The 20,267-nt window shown below is 43.3% G+C and overlaps 1 protein-coding gene across 6 annotated transcripts in view; it reads right to left on the bottom strand.

The window, feature by feature from the left end:
• BIRC6 (baculoviral IAP repeat containing 6) overlaps positions 1-20,267 on the bottom strand; it is a 311,771-nt gene that overhangs the window by 1,796 nt on the left and 289,708 nt on the right. For all 6 annotated transcript variants that reach the window (XM_053303734.1, XM_053303742.1, XM_053303763.1 and 3 more), the window contains exons 70-73: positions 19,997-20,158; positions 19,382-19,459; positions 9,628-9,816; positions 3,099-3,233 (exon numbers count right to left, since the gene is read on the bottom strand). In XM_053303734.1, coding sequence (XP_053159709.1) covers positions 3,099-3,233; positions 9,628-9,816; positions 19,382-19,459; positions 19,997-20,158 — 564 coding nt within the window. The remainder of the gene's footprint in view (positions 1-3,098; positions 3,234-9,627; positions 9,817-19,381; positions 19,460-19,996; positions 20,159-20,267) is intronic.

The raw sequence follows: 20,267 nt of genomic DNA, 5'->3' as shown, positions 1-20,267 counted from the left end.
TGTCAATCTCAAATCTGGTGGTGGGTCAGATTAGATTGTGATGCACCTCTGGAGAGCAACACATAGTCTTGTGCCACCTTCTGTTGCCTTGTGGCCACCTCAGATCACCTTCTGTCTTCCTCCTCCTCTCTGCTCTTTCTCTCATTCCTTTTCTTTCCCACCCCCCCACTGGCCCCACCTCTTAAATTAGCTGAATTCACTATTTTTTCCACACCAAAACACACTCAGGGAAAGATTGGTTTTTTATTTTTAGAAGAAATTCTGAACATATCTGCCAATGCCAGATTTTGAATGGACAATCCTGCCCCTGTTCCTCCCTCCCTTAGAGAGGTGTTGCTAGGTACTTAAAAGATCCAGGGCTTGGGCCCACAGCCTCCCCACATTTTGATAATTAAATCCTTTCATGCTCTCTTAAAGGTATCCATCTTCCTCCACCCCACTAGTTTGCTTCACTCTAAAAATGCATCTTTTTCTCCTGCATCAGATTTCTCCTCCAATCAGTATGCACACAGTTGAGAACCAGTGTGGTATAATGATTAGATTGTTAAGACTAGGATTGGGGGACTTGCGTTCCCCATTCAGTCATGGAACTGGACTTTAGCTGAGACACTCTCTCTCCTCCAAACTTGCCTCACAGGATTGTTGTGAGGACAAAAGTGGGGAGGAAGGACATTTACACTACCCTGAACTATTTGGAGGAAGAACAGGATGTGTGTCATAATAAAATATGTGTATATGTTGAATTTATGTTAACTTTTAGCCACATGCACTCCAATCCTAAGCATGTAAACTCAAGCAAATTCAAATAGACTTTTTACACCTATCACAGCAGCACACAATCAAGTTTGATCTCTTTTATTAACTACTTCATTTAAGCAAAAATCATATGCAACTATAGTGTATGTCTCTATACTACAGTGTATAGTGTGTGTCTATACACTACAGAAAGAAAAGCCACCAATTTGATTTTGAACAGGAAAGCAGAATGTCATATATGGAGTTACCCCAATTTATTAGAATTTATAGATAACCAATTATTTCATGGGCAAGGGAGTTTTTAAAACGAGTTTCTTGTGATTTGATTTGCGAAACCTTATTTTTAAGCAAATGTATAAAAATAGACTTTTGGTGGGTTAGGGGAAATATGTAAGTTATTTATATATGAACTATTGTTATAACCACAAAGCAGAATAAAATAGGAATTATTATAAGGGGAAATATGTTGAGAGAGAACCATTTCCTCATATTTTGCTATTTAAGCAATTTTGAGAACTCTGTTGCTAAAAAAGCAGCATATAAATATTTTTTAAGTACAGGTGGGGTGGGGGAGAGAAAGAAACCCATACACAGAGACCACATTAGAGCTATAAGTCTAGTATCTTCAGGAACAAAAACAGACCCATTTTGTTAGAGCACCCCTGCCCCCATTCTTTTTAAAGCTTTGAATACTTTTGTACTGATTAATTTTCTCACTACAAAACCCTTATGTGCTTAGCACCTGCATATCTCTGGGATCACCTCTTGACTGGTTGAGGTCTTCTCAGCTGGCCTGAGAGACCTGTGAGGTCTTCTAAGCTGGCCCTCCTTAGTGTCCCAGGCGCTGGTGTAGTGAATGGTGCCTAGGCCCATAGGAGGGCCTTCTCTGAGGCCACCCCTCTTCTTTGGAACACTCTTCCCCTCAGATTTGTTAAGCCCCCTCCCTGGCTGCTTCTAAGGCCCTTCTTAAGACCCACCTGTTTCGCCAGGCGTTCGCCCTTAAATAAATAAATAGTTATTGGTACTGTTGTTCACCACTTAGAGCAGGCACCCCCAAACTGCGGCCCTCCAGATGTTGCTGAACTACAACTTCCAGCCTACCCAGCCACAAAAAATTGTGTCTAGGGATGCTGGGAGTTGTAGTTCAGCAACATCTGGAGGGCCGCAGTTTGGGGATGCCTGACTTAGAGTCTTTGGAGGAGGCGGTATATAAGAAAAATTTAATAAAATAAATAAATAAATACTGTTGGGATGGGGAGGGTTTTTCTTTCAAGTTTGTACAAGAACAGTTTTGGCATACTTTGAGAATGATTTTTTTTTTTTTAAAAGGTTAAAACTCACTCACACACACATGGGGTGGGACTTCTCTCTCCTATGTATATATACACACTCACGGTTCATGGGGTGGGGGTGGGGAAGAGAGAGAGGAAAAAAACCCATGGTGGCTTAAGCAAGGGGAACGAATCACACACAAAACAAACAGCTAAGAGTTGGTTTTAAAAAAATGTTTTACTTTCCTTCTCGGAGGAAAACAACAAGCCCAACAACCAGCCCCTCGGCTCTGCAATTACATATAAGTGCCGAGCGGGGGAGGAGCACAAGACTCCAGGAGAACCAATAAGGCTGGGAGATGGCAGGAGGAAAGTTAACCCCTTTTTAGCTCTTAGCTACTAAGGATCTCGATGAGACACAACACAAATTCACAGGGGGTGCAACTGCACACTTGCACCTCCCCCCACCACTGGATCTGTCCCGATGCCACTGAAAATGGCAGGCCTTACATCTGTGTCTCCTCTCTCTTTCAAGGCAAAACGTGTGATCAAGCATCACATTGTGAGGTTCCTCATCCCCATCCATCTGTGCCAGGTACTTTTTGTGGGGACAGGGAAATTCACCATGTGATGACATCAAACCACACCTACTTCATTAACAACTGTTACTGGAGGAGAGGAGGAGATGCAGAGCGACTGCTTTCAGCTTCGGGAACATATTGGTTGTAACATCTAGTTCTGGCTGGACAGAGCTGAACTTTCCATTTATCCAAATAGCCTGGAACTGCAAAGTTACATGTAAGCAAAAACGGCTTTACAAAAAAGAAACAGTGAATGGATGCACTTTAATGTACCACAGTGTATTCTAAGCACAACAGGCATACTGCACAGGGGAGGAAGGAAAAAGGTAGAGAGAGTTTTTAGAATGAAATATTTTACCTGTAACGTCCTTTCACCATTCACTCTAATAAAAGTTTGTATTCAGGTATTCAGTAAGTTTTTTTTAAATTAAAAATAAATAAATAAATAAAAAAGACAGTCATGAACAATCAATCACATTTGAGGACCCACCTTTAGAGCTGCAGCGTGATGAGACATAGTCCTGCCTACCCGTTTATCACTGCTATACTGCTGTATATCTGCTATCCACTCCTCACACTGAGCCATGATTTCTACCCTCTTCAAGTAGAAGTGTTTATGTATAACCTGTAAAAACAAAGAACAGATTGAAGGGGGCGGTGAAGAGAGAGAGAAAAAAAGATCAAGCTGTGGATTTCTAGATGCCATGCTATTTTAAAATTACCAAGATTGTGCACCCCATGCTAACACACCAACAGACATTTCCACTGTATGGTTCTGCTAGTGCATGAATGAGACGCACAGCATGTGGCTGGGTTCTAAATGAAATTTAAATATCACAGGTACCAGTACTGATCTACAAAAGGGTGCAAAAATGTTGATTTTATAGGACTACTGCTTTTTCAAGGAGTGCACAACTTTTATTCTCCTGCAGATATGGGACTATGACCCCCCATAATGTCTGATTATAGGCCATTGTGGCTGGGGATGATGGGAACTATAGTCCAAAACCAGCTGGAGGGCTGACGTTTTGCAACCCCGGCTTAGGCTCCACAGTGGGCCAATTTGTACGATACTGTCCCTGCCCACATGATTAGGAAGGGGACATGCAGAGTGTGCAGCCCCTGGATTTGTGTAGTCCTGCCATAATATGTATTCTGGAAAATGTCCCGATTTCTTTGCCACGTTTCCTTTTTCATGTGGAGAAGCTACTACTACAATTTTGTTTGCACATTTTTAACAGAGGACAAACGTCCAATAAGCATGAATGAGTACTCTGACTTTTCTGATAGGTCTTCCCCTGTTGTGGGATAAAATAGATCGTCCAAAGAAACATGCAAGTGCAGAAATGTCCTTGACTGCAAACTCATGACTGTGGTCATTTTTAATAAAAGTAAATATTTATCAAAAGTAAATGGCATAATCACTAGAATACCAAAGAAGTGATTCATCACTATAGATTTTAATTAGATAATATAATCTTGAATATGATTAAAAGTTGGAGTTTTGTCAAAGCCAAAACAAAAATCCATATACCAATCCAACACAGAAATACAATCAACTTTGATGGTGACAGAAATGTCAAAAACTTTGTGGTATTCTTATCAGATGAACTTGCTCTCTTGTGACACAGTATTTTTCCATCTCCCTGCAAGAACCACTGATTTTATTCAAGGAGAACCTTGCTTGTGTTAACAGCTTCCCCACAGGGACAATTAGTTATAGTTAATTATAACTAATTTGTTCACTATCAGTCATAAGTAAGATGATGGTGAAAATAAAAAACAGTTCCAGCATTCCCTTTCTCTCACTCATATGTAGCTCATATCACACAGTCCCCATGGTCGCAGCCACATAAAGCGGCATCCTTCCCTCCTCCTGACAGGCTGGCTAATGCTCTGTGACATTGAACCTGTCAGGCCCAATCCAAGAAGAATCCTCCAGTCAGGAGCCAGCAGCATGCCAGTGATGTGGGGAGGGGAGGGGAGCGGGGAAGAGAGCAAAGAGTCCGCTGTCGCCCATCTGGCAGGTCCAGGGACATTTGTCCCCTCTTTAATTAAAGCTATGCCACCTGTATGTGGCTTTAGAGGGGTAGGAGCACATTATAGCTACTTATTTTAACCCATACATTTAAAATCATTTCCTGAAACTGCATCTAGCCAAGAGAAGCCCAACAGGCATAGATCTGATAATTAGGTAAATAAGCTTTCGTTATTCACATATTTATTACCTTTATCTAAGATAAAAGAGAGCTGCTCAACTTTTTGATTTGACCAATGCACACGATTCATCCCTAGTTCCTTAACCATGGTTACGGAATTAGCAGTGAGCCATGGCGTTCGGTCTCGCCTCTGCCTGGCACAAATTGTTCATAGTTTTCAACAGAAATAAGTCTTACACTGGCACTTATCCTAAACACTGGTGAATGCTAACCAAAGCTAAAACACAACTGTTCGCAACCCTAATGATTAGTTATTTGTTGCATCTATACACCACCTTTGTGCCTTGATGGAGGCACCCAGGGCAGTTTACAATATTAAAAATAATATAATGTGGCTAAGTTTTGTTTGGTAGCCAGCAAGATTCACCAGGAGCTTATTATGAATTGAATTTAGCTGTTCTGTTTTGAGGTTTAACTTAATATTATATTACAACTAGTGGACCCCCACAGAGCATCTGTGCGCTTTCAGTCCGGCTGTTAGGGGTGTGCATGGATCGGTTCGGAGGCCATTCTACTGGCCTCCGAACCCGTCTGGAAAAGGGGTGGTTTTGGTTCAGGAGGGTTAGGGTGGGAGGTTCCATTAAGGGCGGGGGGGGGGCTTTACTTACCCCTCCCGCCCTTTGCTGCTTTGGCGCCGTAAATATTGCAAGAAATCCGGGCGGCAGGATCCCTCGCCGCCCGCTTCTATTACTAATTATGGCTCTACTCCTCCTCATTTTAAAAATCGGGGGGCGGCAGGGTGCTTCCCTGCCGCCCCCTTGAAGCCCCCTGCTGCCGCTGAAGCCCACTTAAATCTCGCCCGGACCGGAGGAGAAACCGCGCTCGGGCGGGCGGCAGCGAGACATCCGCCCACCCGCCCGCTCCCTGCCTTGCCGAGTGCGAAGTGCAGGGAGCCTTCTGCGCACGCGCGAAGAAGGCTTCCTACTTCCTTCTTCGCGCGTGCACAGAAGGCTCCCTGCACTTCGCACTCGACAAGGCAGGGAGCGGGCGGGCGGACGGACGTCTCGCTGCCGCCCGCCCGAGCGCGGTTTCTCCTCCGGTCCGGGCGAGATTTAAGTGGGCTTCAGCGGCAGCAGGGGGCTTCGAGGGGGCGGCAGGGAAGCACCCTGCCGCCCCCCGATTTTTAAAATGAGGAGGAGCAGAGCCATAATTAGTAATAGAAGCGGGCGGCGAGGGATCCTGCCGCCCGGATTTCTTGCAATATTTACGGCGCCAAAGCAGCAAAGGGCGGGAGGGGTAAGTAACCCCCCCCCGCCCTTAATGGAACCCCCCACCCCAGCTCCGCGGTCCGGTGCACACCACTACCGGCTGTTTCCCCCTCCTGCCCAGGTCTCTCCTCTCTCCCCCTCCCTCCAGCCCCACGCTCTCTTGTGCTCCCTGTTTCCGTTCCTCCCCACCACGGAGCCACACCAGGCGGCGGGCAGCCAAAAAGAGCCCCGCCACTGCTGTTACCGCATGTTGCCCACTCACTCTGCCAGCAGCGCTTCCCGCCTCCTCCCAGCCCGGGCTGCGGCGGTCGCAACCGCAGCCGGCCGCCACCGCTTTCTCACAGTGGCTGAGCTGCCCCTGGCCACTCCAAGTGGCGGGCAGCCAAAAAAGGTCCCGCCACCACCGTTACTGTCCATTTCTTTCACCCCTGGCATCCCGCCAGGGCCAGTCTGTTCTGCCTCCCGCCTACTCCCAGCCCAGGCTGCGGACGCAACAGTCGCAACCGTGGCTGGGCTAGGCTGGCAGCAGCCGCCGCCGCCTCCTCACAGCGACAGAGTGTGGCGGGAGCTAATGTGCGGCTGGAGCCGACGCCATTTCCCCCCGCGGCTGCATCTCAGCTCGTGTTGCGAGCCGCCTCCGCCCAGCCAATCCCAACGGCTCCCGCCTCGCAGCCAATCCGGCGCTTCATCTGGGTTGCTGCTGGGACGCATCCCCACAGGCACGTCTACGAGAATTAAATATATGGATGTTTATGGTTTACTCTGTTGGGCTTCTGTGTGTATGAATCATGATGTACTGGTCTGTGACTGTTATAAAAGTATTTGATTTTAAAAGTTAACATGTCACAAAAGATTTAAGCCACTGATGGTCTTTTCAGGAGCTGAGCTCCTTAGCCTGGGTGTTTCCTTTCTTGCTTTCCTCTCAGGGCACAACAGGTCTTTCAGTGCTGCTCCCTTTAGTAACCAATGACAAGAGCTCTCTGACCTGCACAAAACTTGATAAGCATTTGCAATGGTTACAGCTGGGGAGGGGAGTACAGGAGGGATTTGTGTGGGAGAGAGAGTGAGTATACGTTCCATGGCATATATTTTATTATTATTAACATATTTTTATACCACCCCAAACTTACGTTTCTGGGCAGTTTACAACAAAATAAGAACAGAAAGTAAAACATCAGTTAAAACAAAAATGAAAAGTTTAAAACATGACAACAATTTAAAAATTTTAAAAGAATATTTTAAAACAGCATCAAGACCATTAAAACATTAATTTAAAAAAGCCTGGGTGAACAGATGTGTCTTTAAAGACTTTAAAAAAGCTGTCAGAGATGGGGAGGCTCTTATTTCACTGGGGAGCACATTCCAAATCCTTGGGGCAGCAGCGGAGAAGGCCCATCCCTGAGTGGCCACCAGACGAGCTGGTGGCAACTGTAGATGGACCTCTCCAGATGATCTCAGTGGATGGTGGGGTTCGTGACAAAGAAGGCATTCTCTTAAATATTCCACCTCTCTCAACTACAATGTAAGAAGTGGGAGCATAATGCACACTGGGCGTATGCACTGCCATTAGATTAACGTGATTACTGACTTGCAGCAAGAATGAGAAAACGTCACGTTTTAGATACTATTTACAATCACCCACACAGCCAGCGAACAGATGAGAGAGACACAAGAGAGGTTGTTGCTGTGAGACTTGAACAAGCCTAGGGCAGAGCATCATCTGCATCTGCCCGAGTGCCAGCCTGCAAGGTCACTTCCAAGAATGGCATTGAGCCAAGAAGAACAGGAATCCACAGATAAATACAGGGGGAATAAGAGCCAGCTATATATTTCATTAGAGCGTCTTGTGCTTCACACCTTTAAAAAGCAGAAGCTGGTGCTCTGGCTTGTCCTTGCTGGGCTGCTAAGGCATTTTCAGTGGAATGTTGAGACTTTTCATTATTCTACTTATAAATCAATGATTCAGCTCTCATTGCCAGCCCCTAACATTACAAAGTGCCTTAGGCAATGTCACACCTAACATATCAAGCCAAGTGCAAAAGGAAGAAATCACAAGGGAGTGTCAGTGAATAACATCGTTTAATTACTTCTCCAGCAAAAAGCACCGCGGGCACTCTTATGGTGGCCTCTGACCACAAAGAGCCAGCCTCTTTCAGTGTGATCTCTGAACACTAGTCTAGAACATTAATCTCGCTGCAGGGAAGGGCAGGCACTGCATAGATACTGGATACTGTCCATTACTTCAGCTACTGCACTGCGAGGACCACGCGCATTTGCATAACCTGAAGTGAAACACTAACCCGTCAATGCCATGCAGAGAAAAAGTTATATCAACAGTTAACAGAGACAATTTTCGTAATTTAATTCTCCGCTTTATGGTTTAGAAGTAGGTAAAGGTTCAGCAGGTGGCTAAAAAGTGGGTAGAAACATTGCATTTCGGGCAAAAGGTTTGTAAAAATGATAATTTCCTACATATGCAGATATTGCTAGCATTGCATTAATCACTCTCAATCCAATTTCCTTGGATGCTGGGCAAGGTATCAAATTCCCTACTGAAAAATAACCTTAATTTCTGACATGCACACCTTTGTCGTCACTTAGAGGCATGAAATTATCAAAGAAAATTTATCACAAATGTCAGAACTCTTGCTTGGCTGCATTATTAGCCAATTTATTAGCAGTATCAAATACCACTGGGAAGAAAGTAGATCATAGTCAGATGACACCTTAATTAAAATGCTGAAGTAAAAGAGAATCCAGATGAACTGCTACTACTTTTAGAAACACTCTTTCCTCCCTCTTGTCCTCAGAACTATAGATGTGTTTTTACAGGAAACATTCCTTATGAGCAACTGGATTTCTAGGGGAAAGAGAAAACTACACATTGCCATTAGAAAGGAAAGAGATGTAACCTAATACACACAACTGACTGCCCATAAAGCTGGTCTCACTGATCCCAATGTACCACTTTTCACACAAGTCTCATTTTAAACATGTCAATATAAATGTGCAATAGAGTCTGAGATGGATATATATTTTTTTTCCTGATCAAATGAATTGGTGCCTTCTAGGTAAAGGGGGTATTTTAGGATGACGGCACTGCCTCTGACCAGAAAAAGGGTTGCAAGGACATAAAGACAGTATCTGAACTTATCTGCAGTTTGAGATGAGCTCAAATCACACCTACCTTTCCAACCACATTTGATTCTGAGGCAAAAGCTACCTACTGTGAACCTTACTGATATGTTTCCAAAACCTCAGGATTCCTAGACTCTGGCTTTTAATATAACCAGTTTATATTGTACGGTGACATTACATTACAAGAGTGTGACCTACCACGAAAGTTGCAAACACCATGCCCCTTTTTCCAAAGTGATTTTCCTATGTATGGCCTGATGACGTCTTAATTAAAACCTTTAATAACTGATCAGTTTTTCTGCTGAGTATAAGACTTCGGCATGATAAACCTGTATTCATGCCACATCTCTAAATTCAGTTTAGATGTCAAGGCAACAGTAGTTTCACAGGAGTCCCATATTAAAAGTAGTTGAACCACAAGCAGCTATGGCGTGTAACTGCATGAATCACAAACCTCTTTAAAACACGGCGAAGGATTCCGGATTTGCTCAAGCATAGCCCATTTGACTGTCGCTTGCCGTATATTTCCATCATATTCTCTGGAACTCTGTGTGCCACTTGGGGTCCCCCTGGATCTTTCATATCCTGGTTCATTGAAATAGGGCTCTGCAACTAATATGAGGGACTGTACAGACACCAACACCTGTGGAGAGATGCAGATCAAAGCATTTGCAATCAGAAATGCACAGAGCAGCAAAGGGGCTCATCAAGAGGACAGGACACCCCTGACTTTCCCCCAAGTGCTATACTTCTGCCCTAATCCAGTGGTAGCAGCAATTATGTCTTATCCAAACATATGGGCTCGATCAATGTGTGAAGAAATAGCCTGGTTTGAAAGTTTGGAGGAGCAGGAGCAGGAGCTGGAGGAGAAGGGGGACAAGGAGGAGGTTGAGGAGACATACCTAGGAAAGGTACACCAGAGTGCAAGTTCTTCAGAGGGAGAAAAAATAAAATGGAGAAAAGGCTCACAAATATTCAAGCATCAATACAAGAGAGGGCAGATTCTGACATTTCTTTTCTTTTTGAAGGGCTACAGGAACGCTCTTGCCTTTGAGCAGCACAAAAGGGGAGTGCTCGATGTTCACAAAAGTGTAAAAGACCTTTATAAAGAATTACAAAATGGTCTGGGCAGAGGAGAAATGAATTTTGCCGCTCATCTGCAATTATGTCATGGGCTAGCTGCCTATGATGTTTGCTAGGGCAAGTACCACATTTTCTCAAATGCAATATATTGTCTGCAGTACAGAGGAAATACTCAAATGTTATTGCTATTCATTTTTTCTATCACTTTCCCCCCATGCTGATCCTTCCTGAGAAAATGTTGATAGCCTGATACTGTTATTCACAACCATGTCCATCATTTTCAGAGGCAACTGGAATACCAGTCACACACTAAACAGTTCAGTTTTATCTGAGTTATATGCTATACACTTTTGAAAGATTTTAGGTGGCTTAATTTAAATATTTCAAAAGAGCAATTTTAGTTGCAACTGTGTCCAATGAATTCATTTAACTCCCACAGCTACATTCCAATTTACAGCCACAAAATAGGGATGCCTTATCTTATACTTTTAAAACAAATCCCTGATAAGCAAGAACAGTTCACAAATTAAGATCAAATACAAAGAGTGAGTTGCATCCAAAGAAAGTTAGTCATGGCTGCCACTGAAATTAAATGGACTTAAGATGGCGCAGTGGGGAAATGACTTGACTAGCAAACCAGAGGTTGCTGGTTTGAATCCCCACTGGTATGCTTCCCAGACTATGGGAAACACCTATATTGGGCAGCAGTGATATAGGAAGATGCTGAAAGGCATCATCTCATACTGCGCAGGAGATGGCAATGGTAAACCCCTCCTGTATTCTACCAAAGACAACCACATGGCTCCGTAGTCCCCATGAGCGACTCAACGTCACATTTTACCTTTAAGTTAGGCATGGCTAACTTGTTTCATTCATTTCAATGGGCAGCATCTGGGCCTTTGGTACAGCAGTGCACTGTTGACAGAAGCTCTTTTGTAAGCGCAGGCACAGCTATGCTCATGCAAGGGGTCCTTATGCAAACAGAAGTCTCCTTCTGTTTCTGGGAGTAGCTTCCACCAACAGTGCTCTGCTCTGCCAAAAGCCTGGATGCTGCCCAACAGACATAGCCGTGACCTTTTAAAGATACAACCCAATGTTTCTGACAAAGGGTTCCACATTACAGAATACATTTGAAAGAGTTAATTATATAGTGGTGCATCTAAACTTTTGGTGCAGTGTCACTCAATAGGAAAGAGGGCTACATCAAGCAAGAGGTCCTTCTGCAACTAGAATGGGTTCTTGTGAGAGTCCCAACACTCCTCCTGTGAGTAGAAGGAACTTCCAACAACAGAGTGCCACCTTGTCAAAAGTTTGGATGCAGCCTATTAACAATTAAATAAAGACATAAATATTCTATAATCAATAATTATAACCAAAACCCAACCAGAACAGAATGAGTGAGAGAAATCAGTGACAATCCAAAGCAGCAAGAATGTCTTGTGGAGCTTTTGTTCATATTTTCATTCTAGTTGTTCCTACTGCTAAGGAGGCAAACTGCTATCTCAATAAAAACAACAACCTGGTTTGCTTTTTCTGCTGAGGCAGCTGCAGACTTTACAGAAAGCTCTGGCTACATATGTGGCCCTCCTAATAGCCAATCAAGTCTGTCTTGGCTCATGTCCACTGGATTGAAAATAAAAATGCTAACATGATAATGCCCTCATACAAATCTATGGTGAGGCCACATTTGGAGTACTGCGTACAGTTCTGGTCACTGTTTCTTAAGAAAGACATTGTAGAACTGGGAAAGGTACAGAAGAGGGAAATATAAAATTATATAAAACTAGCTGACCCCACACAGATCATCTGAGCAGTTGTGAACTGAGCCTGTGGCACACCCTCCCCACAACTCGCTCTCTCGCGCTCTCTCCCCCCCCTCCCCGGCCACAACTCGCTCTCGCTCTCCCCCCCACAACTCGCTCTCGCTCCCCCCCCACAACTCGCTCTCGCTCTCCCCCCCACAACTCGCTCTCGCTCTCCCCCCCCACAACTCGCTCTCGCTCTCCCCCCCCCACAACTCGCTCTCGCTCTCCCCCCCCACAACTCGCTCTCGCTCTCCCCCCCCACAACTCGCTCTCGCTCTCCCCCCCCACAACTCGCTCTCGCTCTCCCCCCCCACAACTCGCTCTCGCTCTCCCCCCCCCACAACTCGCTCTCGCTCTCCCCCCCCCACAACTCACTCTTGCTCACGCACGCTCTCTCTGCTAGAATTCCCTGGCCCTCCACAACTCTGTCCCCTTCCCCAAACTCCCTGCTTCATGACTACAGCTGGCAAACTCCCTGGCTTTCTGAAGCAGCCGCCTGCACTCCTCTCTGGCTGCTGTCTTCTCGCTTTCTGAACTCTTGCACACTCTCAGCCAATTGCCTATGCCCCCTCTGTCAGCCATTCGCCTCCTTTCCTCTCCCCGCTGTCAGCCAATCACCTCCTTTCTGCCACATCCCCATGCATGGCCCGTCGTAGAGAAACAAGTATATAGATTATGCATGGAGTAGAGAGAGTACACAGAGAGAAATTTTTCTCCCTCTCGCACAAAATTGGAATCAGGTGCCATACTATGAAACAAAAGGCCGGGAAATTTCGGACTAACAAAAGAAAGTACTTCTTCACACAGTGCATAATTAATCTATGGAATTCTCTTCCATGGGATGTGGTGATGGCTACTAGCTTGAATGGCTATAAAAGAGGCTTGGACAATTTCATGGAGGACAGGTCTATCAATGGATACTAGTCTGGTGACTATTGGCCACCTCCAGCCATAGAGACAACATTTCTCTAAATAACAGTTGCAAGGGAGCAAAAGCAGGAGAGAGGGCATGCCCTCACCACTTTCGTACAGGTTTGTGAGAAGCATCAGGTGGGCCACTGTGTAAAACCAGCAGGGAGGTTCTTATGATCAACCTACATTTTGGAGCCTCTGGAGTCAGGCGGTATATTAAATAAATACATACATGAATATAAATAAATTTCCTTTACTGTGTTATCGTTATTCTTGAAATATCTTCCAAGACCTTATTTAGCAACTGATTCTATAAAAAGAACTAACTAAACTTGTGCTTTTAAATTGCTTTAAGGTTTTGATTTCTATTAATTTGTTTTGTGTTATAAACTGCCCAGAGATGGAAGTTTGGGGTGGTCTACAAATACAATACAATAAATTTTAAAAAGTTATTAAAGGCAAAGCTTTATCTGTTATGGACCTTACTGTACAGCACTAACATAAAGAACACAATGAAAGAGACACACTATTTGGATGTTGGAGAGAATAATTTGAAGAACTAGCATTCTGAAGCATGTAGAACAATCCAATTTGGTGTTATGCTGTCAATTTCAAAACACTAATTATATAATTCTGCAGAAAATTAAGATGTTCAACACCACTGAAAAAACAGGTTGCTCACCTGTAACTACTGATGTGGCAGAGATCTGTTGACATCCATAGGAATGGGTGTTGTGCCTGCGCAGGACCCTCGCAGTAGCATGCCATAGCTTGTCAAGGTGACCAAGCCCTGCCCCCACGCATACAGCGTGCCATTTAAAGGAGGGCCGGGCGCCATGTTCTTCAGTTCTTGGACGACGCCATGGACAACAATCATCCAGAATTGGGTGAGTTGATCACCGAAGGAGAATAGCATGCACACTCAGTACACACATAGCGTAGCACTACTGCAGAGGGGTGGTCCGGGATGGTCTTATATATGTTGATGGATCGCTACCAGATATTAAGTTACAGGTGAGCAACCTGTTTAGCTGGATCAAGATCCACCGAGATCCATAAGAATGGGTCTTTAGCTAGCTCCCCATGGAGGAGGGTGCATTAGTAGCTATTATAACACCTGCTTCAAAATGCTTCTCCTGAAGCTCACCTCAGTAGCAGAGCGCACATCTATGGTGTAATGTTCGATGAAAGGTAACTCAGTGGACCAAGTTGCTGCTTTACAGATGTCTGTGAAGGTTACCCCAGCTGAAGAAGTGTAGGCATGGGTAGATTGGGCCTTGATTGCTTCAGGTGGTTGAACATTCTGTGTCTTGTAGGCTAGCAGGATATCCCCTGCTAACTGGGCAAAGAGGCACCTTTTACCATGGTGATTCTCTTTATTTAGCAGGGGGAGAGTAACTGGCCCTCTCCACCCCCAGCACAGTACCTGCAGTGACTGTTGCTGGTGTCTATCTTGTGTTTCTTTTTAGAATGTGAGCCCTTTGGGGAAAGGGAACCATCTTATTTATTTATTATTTCTCTGTGTAAACCGCCTTGAGCCATTTTTGGAAGGGCGGTATAGAAATCGAATTATTATTATTATTAATAATAATAAGCAGCTCAACTAGCCATCTGGACATTCTTTGCTTGGAAATGCAGGAGCCTCTCACAGAGCTCCTGTATGCTACAGACAGATGCTTGGTGGATCTGTAGCCCTTGGTGCCCTCCGCATTGCAAATACTAAAGGGGTAGATGGATTCCTGAAGAACATAGGGAGAACAATGTCCTGGTTGAGGTGGAAGTCGGACACCACCTTGGGTAGAAAGTCTGGGTCCATACGCATTAGCACTTTACCAGGATAAAATCTTGGGCATGGCAAATCTATCTGCAAAGCTGTCAATTCCCTTACAGGTTTAGCTGTAGTTAGGGCCAGAAAGAGGGCAATTTTCAAAGTTACTAGCTTGTTGGAGGAAGAACCCATAGGTTCAAATGGATCCTCTGTCAAAGCTGAAAGGACCAAGAATATGCTCCATGGTTTGATGGGTGTGTGAGAAGGTGGATACAAATTCACAAGGCCTTTCAGGGAAGCTTTACCATCTGGGTGTGAAAAGAGAATCTTTCTATCATAGCCTGGATGTTTTGAAGATAGTGCTGCTAGGTGCACTTTCAAAGATACATTTGCCAGCCCTTGTGATTTTAAATCAGTCAGGTACAGGAATACAACCTTGACTGTATTTTATGTTTTATGTATTTTATGTATTTACTCCTGTTGTTTCTTTTTTCTTTGGTATTTATGCTGGCCTTGGGCCGAAATAAACCAATACATACATACATACAACCTTGACTGTGGCATGGGTTGGGTGAAAATCATGCATCCTTGCGTAGGATTTGAATCAGAGCCATTTGCCTTTATAATTATGCCTGGTGGATAACTTCCTTTGGTTTAGAAGGACCTTACTCAAGAGGCGATTCACCACTGTCTTCTTCTTCGATACTGAATGTTGGTATCGGGGCTTGGTGTCATGGAGTCACCAATCTCGATGCTGGCAACATTGGAGTATTTAAAGTAGAAATCGGACCTTGCACAGCCAGTGTTGATGGAAGATGCGTCGACGCTGATGGTGATTTTCGATGTCGACCAGGCGTCGACGGGGCCAAAGAATTGACTGGAGTGGGGGCTGGAGACAGGGAATGAGCCCTCAACATTGACAGTCTTGTTGTTGATGGGCGGTTGACACTGAGTGGCTTCTCTGACCTTGGTCGTGCCCCTGTGTCAAGGTTTTCGATATCAAGCAGTGGCGGTCAGTCCCGACAGCTGGCATTGAGGATTTCGGTGGCAGGCTTTGTAGACCGGATGGGAACGGCGTTCTTTCTTTTGTCAAATCCACAGTCTGACTTTTTAGGTCGTGGAGAAGACAAATGAGTATCTGATCTCGAAAACTTTTCTTTTGACTTCGAATGTCCCTGTGTCGATGTTGGAGCCGACTTTGAAGGAGCTTCTGGGCTTTTAATAAGAGTTTGACGTTGATGGTTGTTTTGGTTTAGAGGAAGTTGGCTTAAGAGTTGATGCCAGGTCTTTTGATGCCTATGTCAAAGTTGCAGAGCTATGTTCTCCCGATGTCGAAGGGCTTGACACCTCATAATAAATGGAGGCGCAAAGCCCAATTTTTCCACGTTTGCTTAGAAAATGACAAGCTTATCTTGTAAGAGGAGACATTGTGCTCGTCTCCTAAGCAGACACAAATCATGGAGGTCTTTCAAAGGAAGCTTGGCATTACAGCCTGTGCAACTCTTGAAAGTCTGTTTCTCCTCAGCCATGTTAGGGCTATCCAAATGAGTAGTTTAAGTCTGTTCAAAAGGTTGTATTAACGCCAACAAAGACCAGAAGCTGTTTCCAAGTCAAATACCACAATTACCAGTCTGTTTTAAAAAATAAATAAATAGATGAACTCACATGAAGAACTTTACTGACAAGAAGCAACAGTCCAAGGACTGAATGCAATGGCGGTCAGAAAAGAACTGAAGAACATGGTGCCCGGCCCGTTGTTAAATAGCATGCTATATGTGTGGGGGAGGGGTTTGGTTGCCTCTACAAGCTGCAGCATGCTATTGCGAGGGTCCAGCACAGGCGCATTACCCATTCTTATGGATTTCGACGGATCTCGATCCAGACCTGTCATTTCCCTTCTGTACCATTCATTCCATAAGGTATCTATTTAATTAACATCACCAGCAAACACAATTTGAAATTTTTAATAAAGTAAAAACTGATTAAAGAACAAAACCAACTTTTAAAATATCACCACCAGTGCCCTGTTATCATTTCTGTGCATTTACAAACCACTTCTGTCTTTATTTCCACACATGTTTCTCATGGGTTCAAATCTGCACCTTATTGAAAAGCATGAACTCACTGGATCTGCAATAATCTCTTACTCTCAGCTTCTTAGAAAGAGGTTTACTGTTTCTTATCAAACTTGTTTCCTGCTATTTTCATACAGTAATTCCTCATCTTCATTTCTGAGAGTCCATTGCAATACAATATGAAGGGGGTGGGGAGAGCCAGCAGCACACTATTGGCTTGAGCAGAAAATAAAAATCTACTGCTTGAAATACTTCCATTGCAGTGATCTAATCATCAGATCTAATTATTTCTGCAACTATCCTTATAGACAGATAAATAATAAACTTGAGAGACAACTAAACCAAAATTTGCAGTCACAGATCAAATAAGATAAGGAACCACAATCACTGTCCCTTTCAGATGTGAGCAAGCCAGTGTCTTCTTACTTGCTGAGTCCCTTTCACCAAAATCTGTGCTTGCTAGCTTAAACAGAAACTTGATTACAGTTATTACCTCAGGCATACAAGTTTTTTCCATATAGTTATCAAATGTGTTTTATCTAATCCAGTGCATGCAAAAATATCTATCACTTTAGTTGTTCTTTGGGATCCCTGAGAAATTAAGCAAATGACAAATGGCTATTTCTCATAGATTTGGGGTCGGCCTGAACTGTAAATTCCTTCACAGTTTGACATTAATGATAAAAATAAAAATCTTTACAAGTGCTTTTAGACATTCTAACACTGTCTGGCTTCATCCACAAATGAGATATACTTAAAAGGGACGACAGCAGAGTTTACACTCATTTGCGTATCAATATTTCAACTCAAACAATATGTTGGTGAGCCTGGGTACTGATATCTCAGCATTTACAAAACATATCAAAAAGGTCTATTGCTGCTTATGAATATTAACATGAATTCATTTCAAAATTAATAATTATGCCATGACAATGAACAAGGCTCTTGTCATTTGCAGGAGTTAATAGATATTAGGATAAGACAGAAAATGCTCACCTAGTTCATCAAGGTTTTGCTCTTGACGTTCTGGCAATATTTTATTTTCTATGATTGTGCTTGCTAAATGTAATTAGATGGTTATAAGCACATTAAGATTAATATAGCACCTAACAGCAGCCGCCGAGTAGGATGTTTACATAAAATAAACTAATGTTAGGGAAGCGTGACTTAATGCTGGATATTTAGCATATTAATATCAGCAATGAATAATATAGCATGAAGCAGTAACTAGTGAACATTACATTTCCAACATTCAGATTAGTCATTGTAAGATCAATACAAAAAACAGGGGGGAGTGTGAAAAATAATTTTATAAACTATCTTCAGTTTCTTGCTATTTAAGTTATGTCCCAGAATTGACAGTATTTATAAAGATGTCTCATTTAAATACCTGCCTGAAAAATGTAAAGCACAGTGGAGAGACTGTTGTCACACAGAAAGTTGTGGAATTTTGTTTCTTAGCTATAAGAGCTCACTGTATTTGTGTAGCTCCTCCAGGATTTTGACCCAATTGGTCATGGGAATTTGGAGATACCACGTATGTGTTATTTTAGTATCTTACTGCTGTTACCAATTTTTCTGTTCATGTTGATATTCTGATGATTGTATCACTGCTTGTTATAATAAAGTATATGCAAGCAAGCATAGTGGAGAGTCATATTTGAGAACAGGTTTCTCCAGCTACGTTCAAAAGATTGGCATAGCCCTCCAAAAACTGCCATACAGACCCCCTTTGGTGTGCACTTAAATTATAGTGACATAGGTACCTAAATGTAATGCTAGCAAACTAGATAGTTAATGTGGGGAATTTGAATTGACTAAATTTGTTTACATATATAACGATGTAGAAAAGCAATGCATTCAATGGTGCTCATTGAAATCAATGGGGCCACAACAGAGTTCTCAAAGAGACAACTCCAAGCAAGTCTCCTTGGTGTTAAACTAGCTGCTTAAGATGGCAATGCCACGTAGGGATGGTTTCAGGGACAGGTGAGGAGTTAATTGACATGGAAAACAACAAATCAGAAAAGTAGACAAGTTGGAAAAGGCAGTGATGGGCAAAATACATACAATGCAGCTGTGTTTCAGGTGAATCAGGTGGCTTAAATTGATAGCGGCTGCACACTAAGAAGCATGGGGGCAGACTAGACCTTACAAAAAGATGGACGTGCAAGGGCTAGGCTTCCCATTCTATTGATTCACCCAAATGAGAATCTACACTTTGATTGTCATTCAATACATGTAGTATTTTGCATTAGAAGCACGTTGCCTCCCCTTTGTACGGTTTCCATGTCTGTGCCCAGGTTAGCCCTCACTATAAAGTTCCTACAGTGTACATGTGTCTTCCTTTGTGTGTCATAACCCTCTATATCAGGGATTCTTAGTGTTGGGTCCCCAGATGTTACTGGACTTCAACTCCCATAATCCCCAGCCTCAGTGGCCTTTGGTTAGGGATTATGGGAGTTGAAGTCCAATAACATCTGGAGATCCAACATTGAGAATCCTTGCTCTATATTATCCAGCCATCCACACACAACCCTAAGCCGAAGAAGAACAGTTACAAACTTGTAAGAAGCTTGATGTCTGAGGATTCCACTTCTCTTCTGGTCTTCCATGCCAGGTGTTAAGTATACTTAAACAGACCTGAAGATAAAAAAATTTCAACACTAATAAATGTCTCATTACATGCCCACATTATGGTTCCAATCCAGAGATCCTCACATACAAGAATGAACTGCCCACAATGTCATGCAAAAGCATCTTTCTTACCCAACAGATGGTTAGTATTGTCAGCTTTGACAGTACTAATCTCCTGCTGGGGGAGAGAGGTTGCCTAGAATCAATGCCCCTCCCCTGGTGCCATCTCAAGAGGTGACTGGGGCTGTCACATCAACATCATTATGGTGATTTCCGTTCAATGAAGTAGAAGCCCTCTTTCGCCAGCAGAGATTGCATCCAGAAAGCCAAACTACGCATGAAGGCCTGTTTCCACATACAAGCTGGACTGGGGCATATGAATTACAATTAGTTTAATTATAATTACATTACAATTAGTAATGTGATGAATATATTCAGGCAACTGGAATATATTCTACAACAAAACAGATTGGTTCATAGCTTGCCAGAATATTTATATTCCCTACATTTGTCCACAGTGAGGTAACACACAACTATATTTACCTTGCCATCATTGTAAAGGTTTGGATTGAACCTCACACTATGCCCTCCAGTTGTTTCCAGATTCACAAGTGGAGGTGAATTAGGGTAGTCTTGTGGAAAATACACGTCAAATTCAAAGCAACCATTGGCATAAGGCGTGTCTGCTGGGCCAGTTATCAGAACCTTAAAAAAATGTTAAAGCTATAATGAAAAACTTTCTATATATAAGACTGGTTATATATAGGTTTCTATATATAAGACATTGGAACTGCAAGCAACAACTACAGGGAAG

Source organism: Hemicordylus capensis, chromosome 1 (assembly GCF_027244095.1).
Source record: "Hemicordylus capensis ecotype Gifberg chromosome 1, rHemCap1.1.pri, whole genome shotgun sequence".
In the NCBI taxonomy this organism is placed as follows: Eukaryota; Metazoa; Chordata; class Lepidosauria; order Squamata; family Cordylidae; genus Hemicordylus; species Hemicordylus capensis.
This window is presented reverse-complemented; position numbering and strand designations above follow the sequence as displayed.